This window comes from Moschus berezovskii, chromosome 11 (assembly GCF_049115385.1).
Source record: "Moschus berezovskii isolate FMDL1 chromosome 11, NW_MosBer_1.0, whole genome shotgun sequence".
Taxonomy (NCBI): domain Eukaryota; kingdom Metazoa; phylum Chordata; class Mammalia; order Artiodactyla; family Moschidae; genus Moschus; species Moschus berezovskii.
Genome location: NC_142470.1, coordinates 66,935,047 through 66,958,271, shown reverse-complemented (window position 1 = coordinate 66,958,271; position 23,225 = coordinate 66,935,047). Strand labels below are relative to the sequence as shown.

General features: G+C 35.6%; 1 protein-coding gene across 6 annotated transcripts in view; it reads left to right on the top strand.

The window, feature by feature from the left end:
- VRK2 (VRK serine/threonine kinase 2) overlaps positions 1 to 23,225 on the top strand; it is a 172,412-nt gene that overhangs the window by 74,315 nt on the left and 74,872 nt on the right. For all 6 annotated transcript variants that reach the window (XM_088841427.1, XM_055400029.2, XM_055400028.2 and 3 more), the window contains 4 exons: positions 4,921 to 5,053; positions 13,943 to 14,063; positions 16,667 to 16,725; positions 20,885 to 21,051. In XM_088841427.1, the coding sequence (XP_088697553.1) occupies positions 4,921 to 5,053; positions 13,943 to 14,063; positions 16,667 to 16,725; positions 20,885 to 21,051 (480 nt within the window). The remainder of the gene's footprint in view (positions 1 to 4,920; positions 5,054 to 13,942; positions 14,064 to 16,666; positions 16,726 to 20,884; positions 21,052 to 23,225) is intronic.

Genomic DNA, 23,225 nt, shown 5'->3' with positions numbered 1-23,225 from the left:
TTATCCATTCATCTGCAGATGGACATCTAGGTTGCTTCCATGTCCTGGCTATTATAAACAGTGCTGCAATGAACATTGGAGTACATGTGTCTCTTTCAGTTCTGGTTTCCTTGGTGTGTATGCCCAGGAGTGCGATTGCTGGATCATATGGCAGTTCTATTTCCAGTTTTCTGAGGAATCTCCACACTGTTCTCCATAGTGGCTGTACTAGTTTGCATTCCCACCAACAGTGTAAGAGGGTTCCCTTCTCTCCACACCCTCTCCAGCACTTATTGCATGTAGACTTTTGGATAGCAGCCATTCTGACTGGTGTGAAATGGTATCTCATTGTGGTTTTGATTTGCATTTCTCTGATGATGAGGGATGTTGAGCATTTTTTCATACATATAACTGTCCAGTTTTCACAGAACCACTTACTGAAGAGGCGGTGTTTTCTCTATTGTACATTTTTGCCTCCTTTGTCATAGATTAGGTGACCATAGGTGCCTGCGTTTAATCTCTGGACTTTATATCCTATGCCGTTAGTCTACATTTCTGTTTTTGTGCCAATACCATACTGTCTTGGTTACTGTAGCTTTGCACGATAGTTCAAAATTGGGGAGCCTGATTCCTCTACCTCTGTTCTTCTTTTTTAAGATTGCTTTGGCTATTTGGTTTCTTTTGTGTTTCCATAAAAATTGTAAAGATATTTCTTCTAATTCTGTGAAGAATGCCTTTAGTAATTTAGTAGGGATTGCATTGAATCTATAGATTGCTTTGAGTAGTACATTCATTTTGACAGTGTTGATTCTTCCAGTCCAAGAACATGGTATATTTGTCCATCTGTTTGTGTCATCTTTGATTTCTTTCATCAGTGTTTTATAGTTTTCTTGAGTACAGTTCTTTTGCTTCCTTAGGTACATTTATTCCTAAATATTTTATTCTTTTTGTTGCAGTGGTAAATGGAATTTTTTCCTTAATTTCTCCTTATGATCTTCCATTATTATTGTATAGGAATGCAAGACATTTCTGTGCATTAATTTTGTATCCTGCAACTTTACTAAATTCATTGATTAATTCTAGTAGTTTTCTAGTGGCATCTTTAGGATTGTCTCTGTACAATATCATGTCATCTGCAAATAGTAACAGTTTTATTTCTAATTTTCCAATTTATATTCCTTTTATTTCTGTTTCTTCTCTGATTGCCAAGACTAGGACTCCTAAAACTATGTTGAATATGAGTGGCAAGAGTGGACATCCTTGTCTTATTCCTGATCCTAGTGGAAATGCTTTCAGTTTTTCACCATTGAGAATGATGTTTACTGTGGGTTTGTCATATATGGCCTTTATTATGTTGAGGTAGATTCCCTCTGAGCCCACTTTCTGGAGAGTTTTTATCATAAATGTGTGTTGAATTTTGTTAAAAGTTTTTCCTGCACCTGTTGAGAAGATCGTTTTTTTTACTGTCTCATTTGTTAATATGGTGTTAACATTGATTGCTTTGTGTATACTGAAGAATCCTTGCATTCCTGGGATAGATTCCACTTGATCATGGTGTATGATCCTTTTAATGTGCTCTTGGATTCTGTCTGCTAATATTTTGTTGAGGATTTTTGTGTCTTATGTTCATCGGTGATACTGGTCTGTAATTTTCTTTTTTCATGATATCTTTGTCTGGTTTGGGTGTCTTTCTAATGGTGGCCTCACAGAATTTGAGAGTGTTCCTCCTCTGTAAATTTTGGGAAGAGTTTGCAAAGGATTGGTGTTAGCTCTTAAAATGTTTGATAGAATTTACCTGTGAAGCCATCTGGTCCTGGACTGTTGTTTCTTAGAAGATTTTTAATTATAGTTTCAATTTCATTACTTGTTATTGGTCTCTTCACATTTTCTAATTCTTCCTGGTTTAGTCTTGAAAAGTTGTACCTTTCCATTAATTTGTCTGTTTCTTCCAGGTTGTCCATTTTATTGGCATATAGTTGCTTGTAGTAGTCTCTTATGATCCTTTGTATTTCTGCAGTGTCAGGTGTAATTTCTTTTTCATATGTAATTTTATTGATTTGAGTCCTCTCCCTTTTTTTCTTGATAGTTTGGCTAAAAGTTTATCAATTTTGTTTATCTTCTCTAAGGACCAACTTTGAGTTTTATTGATCTTTGCTCTTGTTTTCTTCATTTCTGTTTATTTCTGCTCTGATCATTATGATTTCTTCTACTGACTTTGGGTTTTGTCTGTTCATCTTTTTCTGATTGCTTTAGGTGTAAGGCTAGATTGCTTATTTGAGATGTTTCTTGAAATGAGATTGAATTGCTATAAAATTCCCTTTTATAACTGCTTTTGCTGCACCCCATAGGTTTGGGTCATTGTGTTTTTGTTGTCATTTTTTTCTATGTAGTTTTTTTTATTTCCTCTTTAATTTCTTCAGTGATCTCTTGGTTATTTAATGGTGCATGTTTTTTTGCCATGTGTTTGTGTTTTTTTTTAACAGGTTTTTTTTTTCCCCCTGTAATTGATTTCTAATCTCATAGCATTATGGAAAAAATACTTGATGCGATTTCAATTTTCTTAAACTCTCTAAGGCTTGATTTGTAACCCAGCATGTGATTTATGCTGGAGAATGTTCTGTGTGCACTGGAGAAAAAAGTGTATTCTGCTGCTTTTGGGTGGAATGTCCTGTAAATATCGGTTAAATCTATCTGGTCTGTTGTGTCATTTAAAGCTTGTGTTTTCTTTTTTGTTTTTGCTTTCTGGATGATCTGTTTATGTATTTTCTGTCCAGTAATGTAAGTGGGGTGTTAAAGTCTCCCACTATTAATGTGTTATTGTCAATTTCCCCTTTTATAGCTGTTAGCATTTGCCTTATGTATTAAGGTGCTCCTATGTTTGGTGCATAAATATTTATAATTGTTGTATCTTCTTGGATTGATCCCTTGATCATTATGTGGTGTCCTTCCTTATCTCTAGTATCAGTCTTTACTTTGTAAAGTCTTTTTTTTCTGGTACAAGTATGCTACTCCAGCTTTCTTCTGATTTCCATTTGCATGGCATATCTATTTCTCTCCCCTCACTTTCAGGTTGTATGTGTCCCTAGATCTGAAGTGGGTCTCTGGTATATATATAGGACTTGTTTTTGTATCCATTCAGCCAGTCTGTGTGTTTTGGTTGGAGCATTTAGTTCATTTACATTTAAGGTAATTAGATGTCTATGTTTCTGTAGTCATTTTCTTAATTGTTTTAGGTTTGTTTTTGAGGATCTTTTTCTTCTCTGTATTTCCCACCTAGAGAGGATCCTTTAGCATTTGTTGTAAAGCTGGTTAGCTGGTGCTGAATTTTCTTACTTTTTTCTCATCTGTAAAGCTTTTGATATGTTGTTGAACTGAATGAGATCCTTTCCATTTGCTATCAATATCTACATTCTCAGGATGTCTACTGTGCAAAGTGAAGTCTATTTAGTTCTCAAATAAAGATAAAAATGCATCATAAATAGTGCAAGCAAGCAGCCAGTTTTACATCTGATTCTGAAGTGCAGTTACTTTGGGCAGTTACTCCTGAAGCCATGTTGAGAAATGGCATCTGTGAGTGAGAGACAAAACTGAAATACCATGTTTTCATACAATCTAGCAAGCTATGTTCTCCAGCAAATGAAGGAAACTGTGTTGTTTATATTTTGAAGTTCAGAATATCTTCTACTTAGGCTGTCCTGAAACCAACAACTTCAATTAAAATTTAATTTTCTTTTAATAGGTATCTTTTAAAATTCCAGTTGTATTATAATATTAATACTCTATTGTCTTAAAGCTGAACATTGTGAAGTGTTGCCTTATTCCCTAAATTTTAAAGAAATACATGTGAAACAACCCATTTTAAAAGTTGAAGCTGCTTTCTTTTCCAGTGGTTTAGAGGGGAGAGGATCATGGTAACGTGTAGGTGGAAAGTTTAATATTCTGACTGTGTGTGCGTGCTGTCACTTCAGTTGTGTATAACTCTTAGCACCACTATGGACTATAGCCTACCAAGCATCTCTGTCTGTGAGATTTTCCAGGAAAGAACACTGGAGTGGGTTGTCATTCCCTTCTCCAGGGGATCTTCCCAACCCAGGGATTGAACCCAGGTCTTCTGCATTGCAGAGTGACTCTTTACCATCTGATATATGTTAGAATAAACATCTAATCATAACACTTCCCTATTCAGTGTATGCTCTATCTGTAAAATTACTTCTCCCCTCGCTTCTTTCTCTCTTCAAAAGTAACCTTAGGAAAATTCACTTGAATTGCTATCTGACTTTTCAACAATCTATATTCTGTTTGGATAGCCTGCTTAGATTCTGACTGACTTACTAAGTTAACAGTGATGATATGGATCGGTCTGAAAGACCAGAAGTACTGCATTGAAGTTCCATTCTTAAATACAGACAACATGATGCTGGGTTGTTTTTTTTCTTTTTTAATTTTGACAGTCATTATCTCTTATAGTCTGTTCACTGTTTTTATGCTTCCTATTAATGGAGATTCCTGTAATATTAGCTTACTATTTTTAGATTGTTCTCCTCTTCCCTCCCTGTTGAAATAGTTTTATGTTACAGGGAGGGGTTACTAAGAAAAAAAGGCTGATCCTCATAAGCTGTATAAATATAGATAAAAAGACATATTGTGGTTTATGACATCTCCATGCCCACCTGGAGGGAAGGGAATTTAATAGCAGAATAAAAAGAATGAAAATCTAAGTCAACTCAGAAACAAGATATGCCTATGTTGAAGTAAGGATTTAAGTTAGAAAGTTCATTGTTATGGCCCCCAGTTGTATATATTTTATCCAAAGGCACCATTTGGTTTAATAAAATACAGATCTGAGGTTCTCTTAACCTATCAGTTTCTTAAGACTTAATTACAAAGGTTAAATTTTCAAAGGACAAAAACATTATTCATTTGTCTGTTCATATCTTCCAGGTTTATCTTGCAGATTATGGACTTTCCTACAGATATTGTCCCAATGGGAACCACAAACAGTATCAGGAAAATCCTAAAAAAGGCCATAATGGGACAATAGAGTTTACCAGCTTGGATGCCCATAAGGGAGTAGGTAGGTGTCTTTTTTTTATTTCAGAATAATTAGAACAAAGTCTTAAGGCTCCATGAAATGACCTTTTTGCCTGGTCAGTTTGAAGAATGAGAACACTGGTGAGATTTTGATCAAAAGTAGTGAATTCCCATATGTCAACAAATATTCTTCTAACTGAGAGAAGAGATACAGACTTTTAACAAGTGAAAAAAGAATAAAAGAGGTCAAGTAAGCAAAATCTGATGCTCATTTGGAGCAACCTCAAGTACTAGTTTGTTTACGTTAAACTTGAAAGTCAAGAACTGAATTTTTATTCTTTAGAAACTTTCGGATTTGGTGCAGGTACATGTGTGAAGAATGATTCCTGTTTTTCATTGTGCTCTTATCAGAACTTTAGAAGATACTATCTCAACAATAAGGAAGTCTTTTCTGAAACTATGAAGTGTTAACTTGTGGAAATCTCTCCTAGTCACCTTTCATATATCTTACTTATTTAAACTCACTTTGATGGTATTGGAAACACATTTGCAGGTAAATTACATACATAGTCCTTTTATTGGATATTGATTGTACTGCCTTGCATTCCAAGGCAGACTTAATTCAACAATTCCCTAATTAGTTAAAGTCATAACCTATGTCTTGTATTCATTTACCATTAATTAAACCTTAGCTGTTTATTACACTGCAGTCCAAATCCAATAGCCGACCCAGAAAGCCATGGAAAAGGAAGTAGGAGGTCAATATTGAAAATATATGGTGCGGAGTCCCCACTGATGGTTGCTTTGTTCACAATCAATATGGTCAATGCAACTGTACTTTCTTAGTTGCTCTGTCAGCAAGACAAAAAGTCAATTCTAATGTTATGCTAGTAAAAAAAAAATGGTGACTATTGAAAAACTTTGGCTTTCAAAATTATGTTATTCATAAACTTTGTTTACAAAAGTATTTTCAAATACACTAAGCCACACAAATAATTTTTAAACAGCTTCGAATGGACCACATTTTCACTAAAAGGCAGTTAGACATTTGCACTTGTTAATGGCTGTTGAACTGTTACCCTAAACTGATACTTTCTAACGAGTTTTTGTTGGTGCAAACAACTTTATATTATTGCCTTTTCTATTAAAAGGACCATTGACCATGTAATGTAGAGGGTCTTGATAATTTTCGAGGGCAATTAAAACCCACTCTAGTTTAAGGTTGGAGAAGCAAATGGCAACCCACTCCAGTGTTCTTGCCTGGAGAATCCCAGGGACGGGGGAGCCTGGTGGGCTGCCGTTTATGGGGTTGCACAGAGTCGGACGTGACTGAAGCGACTTAGCAGCAGCAGTAGCAGTTTAAGGTAGGCCACTAAAAAAGTGAAACAAGTGTGTCAGTTGTATACCTTCTTCCTTTCAGGAAGAATCATAGGTTAAATATTTTGGGGTGGAAATTAGCTCATATAACTCCTGATCAGAGTAAGAGAAATCACCGCATTTTTTTCAAAGATAGTTTGGTTCAAAAAGTAATGATTTCACTCAGAAATTTAATAATATTGTATTACTTTTCACTATTAACATTGTTAATGAATCAATGGGCATTTTTAAAAGATATAAATGGGACATTGGCTTTAATTAAGGGTTTCCCTGGTGACTCACGGAGAAGGCAATGGCAAGCCACTCCAGGACTCTTGCCTAGAAAATCCCATGGATGGAGGAGCCTGGTAGGCTGCAGTCCATGGGATCTCTATGAGTCAGACATGACCGAGCGACTTCACTTTCACTTTTCACTTTCACACATTGGAGAAGGAAATGGCAACCCACTCCAGTGTTCTTGCCTGGAGAATCCCAGGGACAGGGGAGCCTGGTAGGCTGCCATCTATGGGGTGTTGGACACGACTGAAGTGACTTAGCAGCAGCAGCAGCAGCAGCAGCAGCAGCTGGTGACTCAGACGGTAAAGAATCCACCTGCAGTGCAGGAGACCTGGGTTCGATCCCTGGGTTGGGAAGAACCTCTGGAGAAGGGAGTGGCAACCTTCTCTAGTGTTCCTGCCTGGAGAACTCCATGGACAGAGGAGCCTGGTGGGCTACAGTTCATGGGGTCGCAATGATTCAGACAAGACTGACCAATTAATCACAAGGAATATAAAAGTCAAGTGTTCACTGATAGTTTTGTTTTGTTTTTTTAATTTAAAGTTCTCAGTGAATTTTGTTCTTCACTGTTGCAAGATGTATTAGTATGAAAGAATATTTAGAAATCTGAAAGTACTTTTTGATAGTAGTATAACTGGAAATTCATCGTACAGACTCTTAAGCATTGGTCCAATTACATTATTGATGATGTTAACTTATGATTGGGCCACTAAGTTCAACCAGTAGTTCTAATACTGTTTTTATTAGATTTTGACCATTATTAATATAACTGTGATTGTGGAATGGGAAAGTAGAGTTGATTGATGTTGGTCTGATCACTGTTTGGACTGTGGTAATTCTGAAAGTCCTCAGTTATTCCATAGTTTAGGTAAATATTTTCATTATGCTACCTTCGTGAAAGATTTTAACAATATTTTATTCTGTAGTGTATTTAAGTTTTTTGCTCCCTAAATAATAATACATGTTGATGAGCTGGGTAGATTTCACCATGCTGGGTCTTTGGAGAGAAGAATGAACTGAGAGTAGTAATAGAAAGATATCATCTCTTTGGGAAGGCTACTCAGGTTGGAGCCTCCACTACATATTTTTGGTATTTGCTGAAAAGTTATAAGCTAGAGTGAATATTCATTTTTACCACAGGTTTAAAAAGATTTCTATAAAAATTAGATTCCCTTAATGCATTAAAAATAGAGTGTACAGTAAAGTTCTCACCATATCTGTATTTACATATAGATATACATATATGTGCATATGCCTTCACATATATGTATACATATATATATACTTCCACACATAGATGCATAGATGTGCATGTACACACATTTGCTGGAATTTTAACATTCAGTTTAGTATGAAAACTGAAAGGTTTGGTATCCTCAAATATTTGAATACTATTCATTCCTGATGTTTTAGATTTAATTTTCCAAAATAAAGCATTTCACTTTAAGATTTTATTAGAAATGAAGTAATCATTTAGTCCTATCTAGAAACTAGTATAAACAAGGCCATAAATCCTGTAGGTAAATGCAGAAGGTCAGATTCATAAATATTAATGTGTTTACTTTCAGTATACATTATGTAGTTTAATCTCAGAAAAATCTTCTCTATACCAGTGCAGCTATGAGATCAAATAAATACTGAGACAGATAATGCAAGGGAAAACATAAAGAGGAAAACAAGTTATCACTAGGAAATAGAATCTCTAGTTGTCAGAGCATTTGTTATGTTTTAGGTTTATCTTGGCTTGATCAGGCCCTGGGAAATACCCAGCCTTCAATGTAAGACTGACTTATGGATTAGACACTTAACAGATATATTGCTAACCTGGTCAGACTGTCTGGTCTGTTAACCTTTGTAGTGGTTATTCAGAAACTGAAGCTAACTCTCATGTTTCTGTGGATTATTAATAGTTGGGTTTTCATAATGAAGGAATTTGTATAAGGTGCCAGTCATCAGTTTTCCATAAGCATTTTTAGTTCAATTGTGTAAAAGGAGGGTAGCTTGTATTATTATAAGTAAAAATATGAATAGAGATATATAAAGGTGAATGAACAGATGGGTGAATGGATAGATAACTATTCTTGAGCTATTGTACGTGTATATATCTGTATTTTTTCAAATTGCAATTATTCTTCCAAACTCAATTCTCTTATATGACCTAGAAGTGTTTTGTGAGTGGCTGAAGTGCTTCATTTAGTGTAAAATTAGAGTAATACATGTTGGGCTTATCTCATCTATTATTAATCTTTTATTCATAAAAACCTACATGTATAAACATAGACGTATTTTTGGGCTTGTTGCCTAATAATTACAGAGAATTATATCTGTGTCAAATACACTATTTTAAAATTTGTTACATTCTTAGTAATGTTAAAAAGCAATATTGGGATCAATGTGTGGTATGGATTTTTGTAGATTTTTCTGCTCACTGAGGCATGCAGTCAATACCTAATTTCTCTAGAGATATACTGCATTTAACATATTGAGCTTTTTTAAATACTTCAGACCTGTGCATTGAGTGTATAATACCTGTTTTAATTTGACATCATTGATGACCATACAGTGTGATATCTAAATTGCATTTTAAATGTCCATTTATTTATATGATATATTCAGTATCAAGGAAAGAACTATATTGCATACTTTTAAATTTTTTTGCCAATTGCTACAGTTTATGAAATCCAAGTCTTGTGTTATTTCCTGCATGGCTGCATTTCACTCTAATATAGCACTCCAACTTACAAAATATATGTGAGATAAACTGCGAATGTGTTTTTATGCTACCAGACTTGGGGAAATGACATGGTTTACACAATATTTAACTTTCTAAACAATAATTCAAAAAAGGGAACCCATTTTTCAATTATAAGATATTAAGGTAAACCTTCAAGTTACTATTGAATCTACTAGTAGTCAGAAAAACATACTGTTGATTTTTAAGTAAATTTCACTGCTATAAATAGTCCTTGGTTGATGTATAAATAGATTTTAATGAAGGCACTATTCCCTCTATGTGACATAACCCAATTTTAACATTTAGACAAGACTTTCAAAGTCTTGGCATAGATCTTAAACTGTTTGGTTGGGTTAAGAATACACATTGGCCAAATGTAAGATACCTTTGCTCTGTTGAATAACTTCTCCTAAGATCACATAGTAGTGTTTCATCAAAAACTAATAAGGCTTAGGATTTACAAGGTACTGAAGAAATGAGAGACCTGATTTTATTTATTTGAAATGTGACACATTGCATTCTACTTTCCTAATATCCTAATTGCAGTAAATTAGAGCCACCTTAAAGTTCCCTAGCTCTTTATATATCTGAATTGGAAAAACTACTAAATAACATAGGTTAAAAAATAAATAAAAAATAACATAGGTTACTAGTTAGAAAAACAAGAGTAACCTTTAAATTTGTTCTGCAGTTAGTCACGATTCACTTCTCAGGTGAGCATCTTACTCAGATGTTTTCTGCTTTCCTATTGTCATTTCTGAATATATAAACTAGTATTTTGAGCAATTAAACCCTGTTTGCTTAAGGCAGATGTTTTCAAGTTCATTTTATTATTTCCTACAAAAACTTGGTTTTCCTCCCACTTTATAATGTTACTCTATATAAGAAAGAAACTTTTCTATACAGAAAACATGTTAGGCAAATAATCAGATCTATTTGGGGATTAACACTGATATTTTTCTTTTTCTCTCAATTCTTTCATTCCATTTGGTGAATCTCACCCAGATAATTTTACTGCAGTTTATCTTTATAGTAAGGACCAGTTCTCCAGTGTGATTTCTTTGTTGTTTCTGTTCCAGCTTGGAAGAACCATTTAACACTTTATAAATTAATGTTTTAATTAGATAGTCTTTTTCATCAGAATGAAGTAGTTTTAAACAAATAGTTTCATGAAAGGTTGGTTGCATGAAAAATTTTGTTAGTACTGCAGCTTAGACCTCAGGATCTGCTGCTTATTTCTTCCTTGCCAGTACACCTGTCTTTGGTCAGTATATCTTTTGGTGTTTTAAGTTAAAATGCCTGCTTCAAATACTTCCCTAACTGTAGAAGCAGTATATATAATGTTGTCTAAATGGTGTTAAAACTAACAAGGGAGGCAAAATAACTGGCAGATTTGAGTGTTGGCTTTGGATTCTGAACGCTTTGGATTTCAGTGTAGAGCTCTGTGAATTTTTGCTCTGTGATACTGAGCAAGTTGTTTAACCTCTCTGAGACTCTATTTTCTTATATGTCAACAGGGTTAGTGATACTTACCTCATGTTATTGCTATGATGATTAAATAAGATAAAAGCAGTTAGAGTGTCTGGCACAGGAGCAGCTTCATAAATCACATGGATTGTTTTTATTTTAATTATGTATTCTAGTGTCAGCTGTTTCTGGTATCTGCTTTCTAGGGAAATAGAATTCAAGTCCCACTCCACCTGTGCATTTTTTTGGGGGGGTTTCTCTTGGCAATAATCATTTAGAAATGTTGAGCAACTGAGAACACCACCATATTCAAAAGCAAAGTAAAAATTGGATGCTAAATTATATTTAGAAAGTGACATGAGAATGTAGAAGAAAAATATTAATAACTAAATTTTCCTATATTTCCAAGCAGCAATACCATAAGTAAAAGTATGACTTTACATATAGGAAATATATATGAAAATATGCTATTAATGATTATATTAACTATCAAATGCACCTGATAAACTTTATGTATTATAATAAATTATACAGAAATACAAATTATACAGAAATAAAATAATCCATAACATATGTTTCAGCTTTCAAATTAAAAAATATTTTCATAGTTAGATATTGTCTTCTTCAGCTGTGATCAACTCTTATTTTTTAATGTTCAGCATTTTATTGTCAGATATACAGGAAATAACAGAATAATACAGTAAATGTCCAAATGTTCGATTCCTAGATTCAACAGATATTATATTTTATCTATCTTTTGTTTAAAGTACATCTACATTAAATTTAGATATATGATTAATTTACTGTGTTAATTACATACCCACTCATAGATGCTAATATTGTCAACCAAAATATTTTAATTAATTTAACCAGTGTTAAAATTGCTCTTCTGTATGTAGTAGATGGAGAGATGACATAGGCGTTGGTACAGTCTTGGAGTTTAGATTCTCAAATGAACACATCACACTTTGCAGTTTGTTTCCCTGAGAGGGAGTTTCAGGGAGAGGTGTGTGCTTGGAAACATTTTTAATCCTTTCATCTCACGGTTCAATGGTGGGAAAGAGTTACTGTAGAATTTTTTCTTTAACATTACATGTATGTCTGTAGAACTTAGTGGAAACAGTGGTGAAACATTTACCTAACCATAGTTATTAATGTATATATGTAGTAAAAGTAAATAAAAGTTTGAAAAATGTGATGCCATAGTTTAATTAGGTAAGACTGAACTATACTAGAAAAGTTAATTCTCAAAGGGCTATTTTAAATGAAGACCAGTTTATGAAAGATTGGCTTCAGGAATCTAAATGACTTGTCATTACTTACAGCTTCATATCAATTAATCCCTCAGTTGGAGGGTTGGGGGAAGTGGCTGGAAATGTTCATTCTATTTTAATTCTGGTTGTTTTTCTTCAGAGGGTCTCTTGTGTGTAGCCTATATTGTCCAAACAGGTGCCAGAATATAATTTTTTGAAAATTAGAGGATGTGAATTTTTTTAAGTGGTAGTAATCAGGAATTGCCATAATGGAAAAGGGACTTGTGAACACATCTGTACAAATGGAACCATTCCATTATTAATGGGAGATTTATTACTGAAGAAATCACTACAAAACAGCATGGTAGAGATTGTGTTTTTATTTTAATAGGGGAGCCAAGTCTTGCATTAGGACATTGTTGAAGCTGTGCAGAAAGGAAATGATACCCATGGGACTGCCGCATTCTACTCGATTGAAGGGCCTTTAATAATCCAGTACTCTAATAGCAGTTAAGATAGAGTATGTGTGAGAGCTAATCTTGTCTTCTGCTTTTATAATAACTTATGTATGGTGACCAAAAGTAGTTATGGTGTGCTAGCATCATTGTTCTTAGTAGACGACGTTTAAAATTAAAAACTGAGTTTACTGAGTGACTTTTCAGAGTATATTTAATGAAAGATAATAAAACAGGATACCTGTTTACAGCAGGTTTAGCAGCCATGAATTACACTTAGGAGATTTTATATCACTACACAGGTGAACATTCAAGTCATGGTAGAAATCTAAGCCAACCTATTGTTTTATAACAATTTGGAATGGTTATAAAAATGAGTTTATTTTGTGGGACTTTGTTAATTTTTTGATTATTATTTCAGTAATAGTTTTTACATTTTGATACTTTACTAGATTTCATTGTCCTTTTGAAATCAGCTACTTAAAAAAATACATAAAATTATCATGAAATTAGTCTGTCATTTAGTAATTTTACATAAATGATATTTATAGTGACCTCAGAGTATTCTTTTACTGTATTTTTTAATGAAAAGCCATCTTATGTTAAATTCTGAAAGCCTCTATTTTGCTTTAAAATCTACTTCCCACTACCTCCACCTTCACCCTTCATGCACTCTATTGCTTTACCTTTTTTTTTTTCAGGATGTTTGATCAGAATTTCACCATAGCACTGCTTATATCTAAAATAATTTTCGTAAAATTCTAGATCCATGTACCCACAAAACAGAAGGCATATTTTTCCTGTACTGTCATTTAATTGAAAAGTCTTAAGACCTGTGTTTTAATACTGCACACTAGATGGCAGTTTTGTCATATTCTTCCAATTTCAAAGGCTACTAGTATGAGTGGAACAGGAAAGGCCATCAATGTTTAGTCTGCACTCGAAGGGTCTCTGCATGACCAATGCAGACCCCATGGACTTGCTGGAACATATGTTAGCAATTTAGCTGCAGACATTTATTTCTTTGTTTTACTGCTTGGCTCTTTGAGAAAGTGTTGGTGCCAGGTTATGGGTTGTCTGGATCATGTCAGAGGCCATGGAGATCAAGTTCATGTGACAGGCCAGACTAAGGAAGGATGAAGTTGGAGGAGGTGAGGAAACTGACCCTTACTTTCAACAGCAACAAGTCACTGCCTGTCTGTGGCCGGGCCAAGTGCCTGGGCGGTTAAGCTTTTCTCCAGCTGAGCAAACAGAACACCGCGCCCATTTGGCTTTTTCATATTTCATCAGTGGTAGTTCATCCAGTGATTTCCCTGTTTCTCAAAACTTGCTTATCCCTCATCTTTCTCTCTTAATGCTTATTCCTGTAGCCCTGTCCAGACGAAGTGACCTTGAGATCCTCGGCTACTGCCTGCTGCGGTGGTTGTGTGGGAGACTGCCCTGGGAATGGAGCCTGCAGGACCCTGTAGCTGTCCAGGCTGCGAAAACAAAGTACATATTTTCAAGTATTCCATCATATACAGCACCAGGGCTGAAAGGATACACTAAAGCAAGTTAATATCCCAGAAAAGACTGCCATTCAACTAACATGATAGCCAAAGCAAATTTCTTAAATTTGAAAAATATTTTTAAAAAACCAAACAGCTTACAGACATACACTCCGTTAAGCTAACACCTATGAAATCACATGTATTGAGTTGTAATGCAAAATATAAAGTGAAATATTTATTACTTCACAGGGTGTTTTCCAAAGCTTAGATTCTAGGTGGTGGTATTTTCAAGGAAGAGTATTTTTAAATTATCATTGTACAAGTACATGGAGTTAGTGTGAGCTTGGTAGCTTGGTGTGATTGATATTAACTGTGCAAAGCAACAGTGTGAAGTGGGATAAACAAGACTTATTTTTTCAAGTGAGAGGAACATACTTCTTTTTAATCCTGTGTTTTGGGAGGGAGGATGTTCTGTTTCTTAAGGAAGAAACAAACAAAATTTGTATATGGGATGTTTATCCAAGAGATCATTTTGCCACATAAACATTTTTAATATTCCACATTCAATTTGTATCACCTGAACTCTATTAGCATGAGAATTAGGTTAGACTAAGAGCAGAGTGGGTTACTATTTTACTGTTTTTCTCACTGATCAGGCCTAAGAAAAAGTCAATTGCTTATAACACAGCATAGTCAATTTTTCATTATGTACCAAGATATTCTCAACAGTAGTTATATACAGATATAATATCACAATTGGAAAAAGCTGCTGTATTTTAAATAAGTCACAACAGAAGTTTACAGAAGGGGTAACTAATCCATAGAAATAAGTCTTTCAAATTCAGTGTGACATCAGTTCTTAACAGAGAGGGAAGCTAACCTGCAGATAGAGAGTAGTACAGATTACATTTGTAAATACTGACATATATTGTAAGATATATCTCTCCACTTCAGTCTTGATCATTCTAGTCCCTTACACCAACTAACACATTTGTATGTCAGCATTAGAACGATCTCATGAGTTATTTACTGCAGTGACTGATGTGTCCATCTAACCCTCAGGTAACTAATGCTCTTCAGTATATGAGTCAGGTCAAAGCACAGTAATGGGCACATGTGAGCAGTCTTGGTTTCCAATTTCCCACCTCAGTTTATCTAATTTAAATAAAATGCTTTATTTAAAAAGCATATTAATTCTAGTGATGATATATATGTTTTTCTTTTCACGAGACTTACAGATATTCACAGACTTACAGATATTTGTTTTGGTCATAATCAATACGCATGTATAGATGTGTTCATTGTAGATCTCTTTAATGAATATGCCTGCATATATATATTTGAAGGTAATAGGGTATCATATAAATAATAAAACATAATGCTGCTGCTGCTAAGTCGCGTCAGTTGTGTCCGACTCTGTGTGACCCCAGAGACGGCAGCCCACCAGGCTCCCCCATCTCTGGGATTCTCCAGGCAAGAACACTGGAGTGGGTTGCCATTTCCTTCTCCAGTGCATGAAAGTGAAAAGTGAAAGTGAAGTCGCTCAGAAGTGTCCGATTCTTTGCGACCCCATGGATGGCTAATAAGATACATATTCAATTACGATATAAATATGTTCAAACTTCTTATATAGTACATAATCATAATTTATTCAACTTGCTGAGAAGGCATACCACTGAATTTCCCAATAAGGGCAGGCTTGCATATTCAACCATATTACTGTATCTCCCTTACATCCTTTATGTTCCTGACATCAGGTGATATTAGATCAGTACATTTACTGTTGTAATTGTGCCTGTGCCTGAGTTTGTGAATCATTCATATCAGTAATTTTAGTTGAGTGTTTATATATTTGTGGCTGAAGCAACTTAAGAGATTTGTGCTTGTTCAGTCTAAAACACTGAAAAGTCTTGGAATAATGGATTTGGGGGGGGCTATTTCTTGTTAATCTGTTTAATCTTGTGCTTCATTGCTCAGTTCTGTGTTCAACTCTTTGTGACCCCGCAAAGATTGTAGCCTGCCAGGCTTCTCTGTCCATGGGGATTCTCCCAGCAAGAATACTGGAGTGGGTTGCTGTGCCCTCCTCCAGGGGGTCTTCCCAACCCAGAGATTGAACCCAGGTCTCCTGCATTGCGGATGGATTCTTTACTGTCTGAGCCACCAGGGATAGCATAGCATAGAACAACTGCCCAGTGAAGAACAATGTACATAAAAAGGAAATAATTTACCCTTTCCCAGTGGTAAATACCTGAGGAAAAATATCTTGAAAATCCAGGTAAAATTTTTCCACATATCTTTTTCTTGAGGTTTTTTACAGAAAAACCATATATCCCTACTTCTACATTTGCATATACAGACCTTGTATTAAAGCCTTTATACTGTATTTCTATGTTTAGTTTCTAGGTGATTGATATAAAATTGATCAGTGAGATTTGAAGGATCTCCCTTGTCCTCTTACCCTCTTATCCTTTACATGTGGGTAGGAAAAAAAAGTATGGAAAGTCACACTTTTAGTGACCCATCAACAGGTTTTGTTTTCTGATCAAAACAACATGTCACAGGATTGCAAACAAATTCACTGTGCCTCACTCTCCTTTGTTTCAGTCTGTTGGATGAGCTCCCTGAGTCGGTGCTTCAATGGGCTCCTTCCAGAAGCAGCTGCCGTAAGTTACTGCATGTGTCGCTCATCACTTTTTCTGCACCCAATCCCCTTCCCACAGTGGTGGGAAGAAACCCCCCAGGGTTCCAAATAGGTTGCTAGAGAAGAGAACTTTTAGATCCTCTTTTCATTAGGACACAAGAATGCTGCAAGAACTTGCTCAGGGAGTGTTCTCACCTTTGCTAATGGCACTGCTTTCTTTCAGATGTATGTTTGGGGAATTGTGCACAAGTTCAATGGTCTACTATATCTGGTATTTCTAGAGTAGACTTTCTGGTTTTGTTTGTCTGAAGATAAAGTTGATCTAAGGAAAGACTGCTTTCAATTAATAATTTAAAAAAGCAAACCATTAAACATTTGAATGCTGTTTAGACCTGGATTATAGTCTGAGCCAACCCACTCCAGTACTCTTGCCTGGAAAATCCCATGGACGGAGGAGCCTGGTAGGCTGCAGTCCATGGGGTCGCTAAGAGTCGGACACAGCTGAGCGACTTCACTTTCACTTTTCACTTTCATGCATTGGAGAAGGAAATGGCAACCCACTCCAGTGTTCTTGCCTGGAGAATCTCAGGGACGGGGGAGCTTAGTGGGCTGCCGTCTATGGGGTCGCAGAGAGTTGGACACGACTGAAGCGACTTAGCAGCAGCAGCATGGTCTGAGCCAGCAACCTGAAAAAAATTTTTTTTTGGTTTGGTAAGGCATATGACCTGGGGATTCAGAGTATATTTCATCAAACGGGTTTCTCTTTCATGTTGGTATAGACCGTTTTGGAATTCTTTAATTGGTAGCACTGTCAGTAAAAATAGCAAGGCGATTCAGAATTACCCAAGTGCTGCATGACACATTGTTCAGCCCCAATTTAACAGCCGAGTTAGATTGCCTCACAGAACAGAGCCTGCTTCTGCCGTCCGGTTTGCTTTCTTTCCGAGACGATAAGCAGAGTGAATCTTGATCTCTATTTGTATCGGGCAATTTCAGTTAGCTTTTAGCTGACTTATGAAAGCAAATATGTACACTGACTGTCTAGAGAAGGTCAAATAGTATCAGTTTCCACATGAGAGTTTGAAAGTACAGTTAAATCATTTTAAACTTATACTTACAGCCCTTCTTTGACCAGAAACCAGAATTTTCATTTCCATAGGAAACAAACAAACCAGTCGTGCTTTCCCACTTCCATTTCCCAAGTCCCGTAAGTCTGTCCCATGTGAGTCTTGCTGCTGCTTCACTCTCTGTAGTCCTTTTCCTTCTGTTGGAGCAAGGCAAATGGGACAGTAGTATTCTCATTGGTGGGGATGGGCTGCAAGATGAAAGCTTTTTGTTTATGTAACTGCACTTAATAACTGAGTTATTTTTGGCTAATATTCTTATTGGCATTTTTACCAAATCATACAGCTTTCACTTTACTCAATAAGACAGCAAAATGAGAGATGAAATGTTAAGAAACAACACAAACATTTAAATTCTGTATCTGTCTTTTATTGTCCCTCCTGCCTAAAAAGTAAACTGTTGAGTTTAGGATTAGAAAAGAAAGCCCAGGTGCCCTGGATAATACACAGTAAATGCCTATGGACCAGTGTGTATCCTGGGACACTGCTGTTGCTAGAAATGAGATTTGAGTGATGAGAAATGGTAGGAGGAGTGCCAGGCTCCTCTTTTTCAGTACAAACCATTTGTTTGAGTGTATACTGTTATTTTATAAAATGCAGATTTCTATTTTTAAAGCACAAAATGTTGAAACTTTATGATTAACTCAAAGTCTCAAGTTGTTTGTGCTTAGGAGAGTGGGTATTACTAGCATGAGAATTAATCTGATTTACAAAAGGTTTGTTGCTAAGACATTTTATGATATAAAACAGCTGAGAAGTTTGCAGCATGCATGTCCCACTCAGTGTAATAATAATAGTTTCAAAAGTTTCTGTCTCTTGAAATGATAGTCAGTAATGATACTTAATATTTCACTAGCTTAAAAAGCAGATGATTCAAGAATATCATAATTTCCTACTACTCAAAGCATTTTGTTTTATAGCTCTGGAAATACGCTAGTAAATTAAAAGGTGTACTTAATATAATAAATCTAGATCTTGAAAGGCTAACATTTAAAACCAGTACTATATCACAATTGTCTGAGCATCAGGCTTATCATAATAAATTCGTAACAGAGGTGGCTCTTCTCTTTTTCTTCCACTCCTCCCTCATGGTACCTCATTTTTTTAAAGCCCAGGCCCACGAAGGCTTTCCAGCACAGCTGCAGTCAACTGGTAGAGCACCAGGAGTCTTCCGTTGTCTTCTAACAGTGATTTGTGAAAACTATGCCCAGCATATTCACATATTCAGCTCTCTTATCCATTTGGGATATTCTGGGTAATAGAATTGTAGGGCTTCCCTGGTAGCTCAGCTGGTAAAGAATCCGCCTGCAATGCAGGAAACCCTGGTTCAATTCCTGTGTCAGGAAGATTCCCTGGAGGAGGGCATGGCAGCCCACACCAGTATTCTTTCCTGAAGAATCCCCATGGTCAGAGGAGCCTGGCCATGGGATCTATAGTCCATGGGGTCTCAAAGAGTCAGACACAACTGAGTGACTAAGCACAGCATACCAAACCAGGCTTACCAAACTTGAACAAAGAACAGCAGAATATTTACATTAATATTTATATTAAAATGGTAGTGAATATAATTTAATCTTTTTTTGTTTTGTTCATCTCTTCGAGAATCGGACGCCCCTAAAGGGCTTCTGGAAACATGAGATATAACTGATGAAGCTGTAGCACTTGCTAGTTAGAGATACCTGGTTGAGCAAATGGTAGGTAACAGAATTTTGACATTTTATACATTCAAGAGGAGAAAAGGAGGTTGCAGAATTGCCACAGTTTCCAGACTGCCAAAAAAACCAAACTGTGGAGTCAAGAGTTTTCAGTTTAGCCATGGTAGCCTTATGCTCCTAGAAAATAGCTGTGGACGATACAGTGTAAAATGGTCACTCTCTGACATTCCTTGCGGGGAGAGATGATGACTGTTCCTTTTCGAATTTTTCCCTGTAGGGAGTGATACCCAGTGTCTCTGTAGTTTCCTACTTGAAAGGAGGTAGACCTGGAGGGGAGCAAAATTTTAGGAAGTTACTTCTTCCAACTCACGAAGCTTCCCCGACTTCCCCACCATAGGATATAAACAACTTAGTGAGAAAGTAAGAGCTCCTTGTGTCTGGGTTAGTAATAAGTTTTTGAAGAGGAAAGACTTGTAAAAACTAGTTTATGACGTATAAACATCTTTGAATGAATGAAAACATGCCAGTTTTTAAATAGTGTATGGTATTATCACTTACTTGTATCTCAGATTGAACCTCCACCTGAAGCAAAAATGCAAACTACATTTGTTTTACAGTGGCTGTATTCATCATTTTGGTTATAGATTCTGTTCATGCTGAATGTATTTAAAAGTTTGTAGTTTGCAACTTTTTTTCTTGTGGGGAGATTACTACACCATTCTGGGGAAGAGAAGAAATAAAAGATGGCAACTTCTCATCCTTGTGCTCTAAATCAGAAAGATTATGCTGTGATTGCACTGGTCTAGATTGGTATAGGAGACCTGATATCAGCAAATTCTAAAGTCAGTCATGGCTAAAACCATAGAATTCAAGGTCATTTCTAAATATACTGTTGTAATCTCAAAATTAAATCCTGAATTAAAATTTTCAGTGATTTTTTTTTTCCTTTAAGGAGGTGTATAGTATTTGTAACTGAATTTTTTAAAACTTCAAAACAACTTATTTTTAACTGAATTTTGAAAACTTTAGAAAAAAGTGTGAAGCATGGCTAGTCTATTATTCATATAATTCTTAGTAGTTGCACCCCATAAATTCAAATCACTAACTATAATTTTTAAATGGCTTCCTTTGATGAGTGAATTACAGGCTTTATCAACAAAGACATGTAAATAAAAGCCCACCTGTTTCTCCATCTTGTCAAATCTATAGGTCACTATATGTCAGTCACGTTTGGATATCATTTAAAAAGTACTTTACATTCAGTTGTTCATTCTTAGTTTCTTCATGGAGGATGTATGTATGCACATGCACATTCTTGTGTAAGAGAAAAACAGTTGAGATTTGAAGTCTTGATAACTTTTGCCTATTATGAATGACATTAAAAAAACTTAATACTTCACAGGTGAAATAGCCCAGTATTTGGTATGTGCTCATAACTTAGCATATGATGAAAAGCCAGACTATGAAAAGCTCAAGAAAATTCTGAACCCAAATGGAATACCTTTGGGACCACTGGAGTTTTGCACTAAAGGAGAGGGCTTGAATATGCATGCTCCAAACAATCAAAAGGTAAGTAACAGTTCCTGCAATCCAATGATGACCTTCTGTGAAGCTTACCTACCAAATGAAGTTGTTTTAGGTGTCAGAATGAATCTGACAGTCCTATTTCTTACTTACAATTTCTAATTCCTGTATCCCCTAACTGAGCTCCAAGAAATTTTGTTGAAGGTCCCTTTGACTTGTCTTTTAGAGAAAAATAGTAGAACCTGTGTGCCCTGTTGTGTATTATTAAATAAATAAAGCAGTCACTAATATCATAGAGATAGGACTAGAGTAAGATATTAAAGGCTAATCCAACTTTATTCATGAAAAATCTTTTTTTTTTTTTTTCCTATTTTCCTCCAGATTTTCTTTAGTCATCCCTCTGCTTTTGCTTACTTGTTCGGCCATAATTTGGTGGTAATAATATTCTTAGATTTTACCAGGTTATTTATGTGCTGACATTTCAATCTGTAAAAACAATTTTTGAAAGAAGTTATTTTTTAAAGTTTTGCCTTCCACTTTATCTTCCAACTGACTCCCTCACAGCAACACTAAAAATTAAAAAAAGAATTAGAACTGGAAAGAACACAAAACAATTAAAACTTGAAACATTTTTTAAGAGGATGAGGGAAACCTGAGACTGCTATCAACATTACTGGACAGGCAGCTAGGTGTTCAGCCCTGCCGTGACACTGCTTATGTGCAAAAAAAAAAATGGGGAGGGCTTTGTTTCCTGATGCATGTACATTGGGGTAGGGTCAGGATGCCATTCATTTTTAATATTTCTTCTGAACTTTGGATCATCATAAGTGTTCACAAGCCAAGAATGCAAGATGCAAACTAATGTGACTGATAGGCTGCTCGATGAATGGTGAGTCAAGTATCAGTGCACAGATGGTTCTGATTTGCTGAATTTTGTAGCTGCTGCAACTGAAGACATAAAATATCCTTCTAGTCATAAATTAGCTCTTTGGAAGCAAAACCTTGGCACCAGAGCTTTACAACCTTCAATTAGTAGGGAAAGAAGTATTTGAATGACTGTGGTATTGACATCTGTAGGCCTGCATAGTAATCATTCCTAATAGAAGAGAATATCTGTTTGAGGAGGTTTTGCATGGCTAATTAACTACCAGTGAGAATATGTAATTTTTTCATGATCTCCTGATTGTCACCTTTCTCTCATGATACAATTACATTTTATTGTAGCAAGTGCCTCACAAACCAATTGTCAGCACTATTTACGTATTGCAGAAGGCAGAACAAAAGTTCATGTTTAATAAAAAGCCACTGGATTTTGATCTTGGTAATTACTGAGACTTATTTTAACAGTTTTATTGACTTCTGTGTTTTTATCACTTTTGCAACAAAACAAAGAGCCATTTCCTTGACATAGCATTTCCCTTGCAATAATGGTCACCACTTAATCTACACTAATTTAAGTAGACTTTTTCCTTTTTTGTAGTTTTTTAGTTTCATAAACTTAATTGAAATATAAAAGAAGCCATTTAAAAAACTGATAGCTATACCCTCTGATATAAAATTCTAATTATTATCCACCAGAATTTTCAGTTTCATCAAACTCAATGGTTTGCTGTGAAACCATTTTTTATATGCAGAGATAGAACATAAAACATTTTTTTCCAATGAGCCTCAATCAAAAATATTGTATTTCCCTTTTGATTAGAGCACTTTGATTATGAGTAAAAAGAAAACATTAAGAATAATATGCATACTTAAGACTTCAGTTAATTTCTGTTGGATCAGCCTCAGTATATAGACATTGAGATGAATCGGGATATACTTCATAGCAGATCAATATTTATTGAACATTGACTTTATTTCTCTAGTATTTTGAGAACAGTGGAAACAGTGGCTGACTTTATTTTTCTGAGCTCCAGAGTCACTGCGGATGCTGATTGCAGCCATGAAATTAAAAGACGCTTGCTCCTTGGAAGGAAAGTTATGACCAACCTAGACAGCATATTAAAAAGCAGAGACATTACTTTGTCCACAAAGGTCGTCTAGTCAAGGCTATGGTTTTTCCAGTGGTCATGTATGGATGTGAGAGTTGGACTATAAAGAAAGCTGAGCACCAAAGAATTGATGCTTTTGAACTGTAGTGCTGGGGAAGACTCTTGAGAGTCCCTTGGACTGCAAGGAGATCCAACCAGTCCATCCTTAAGGAGATCATTCCTGGGCGT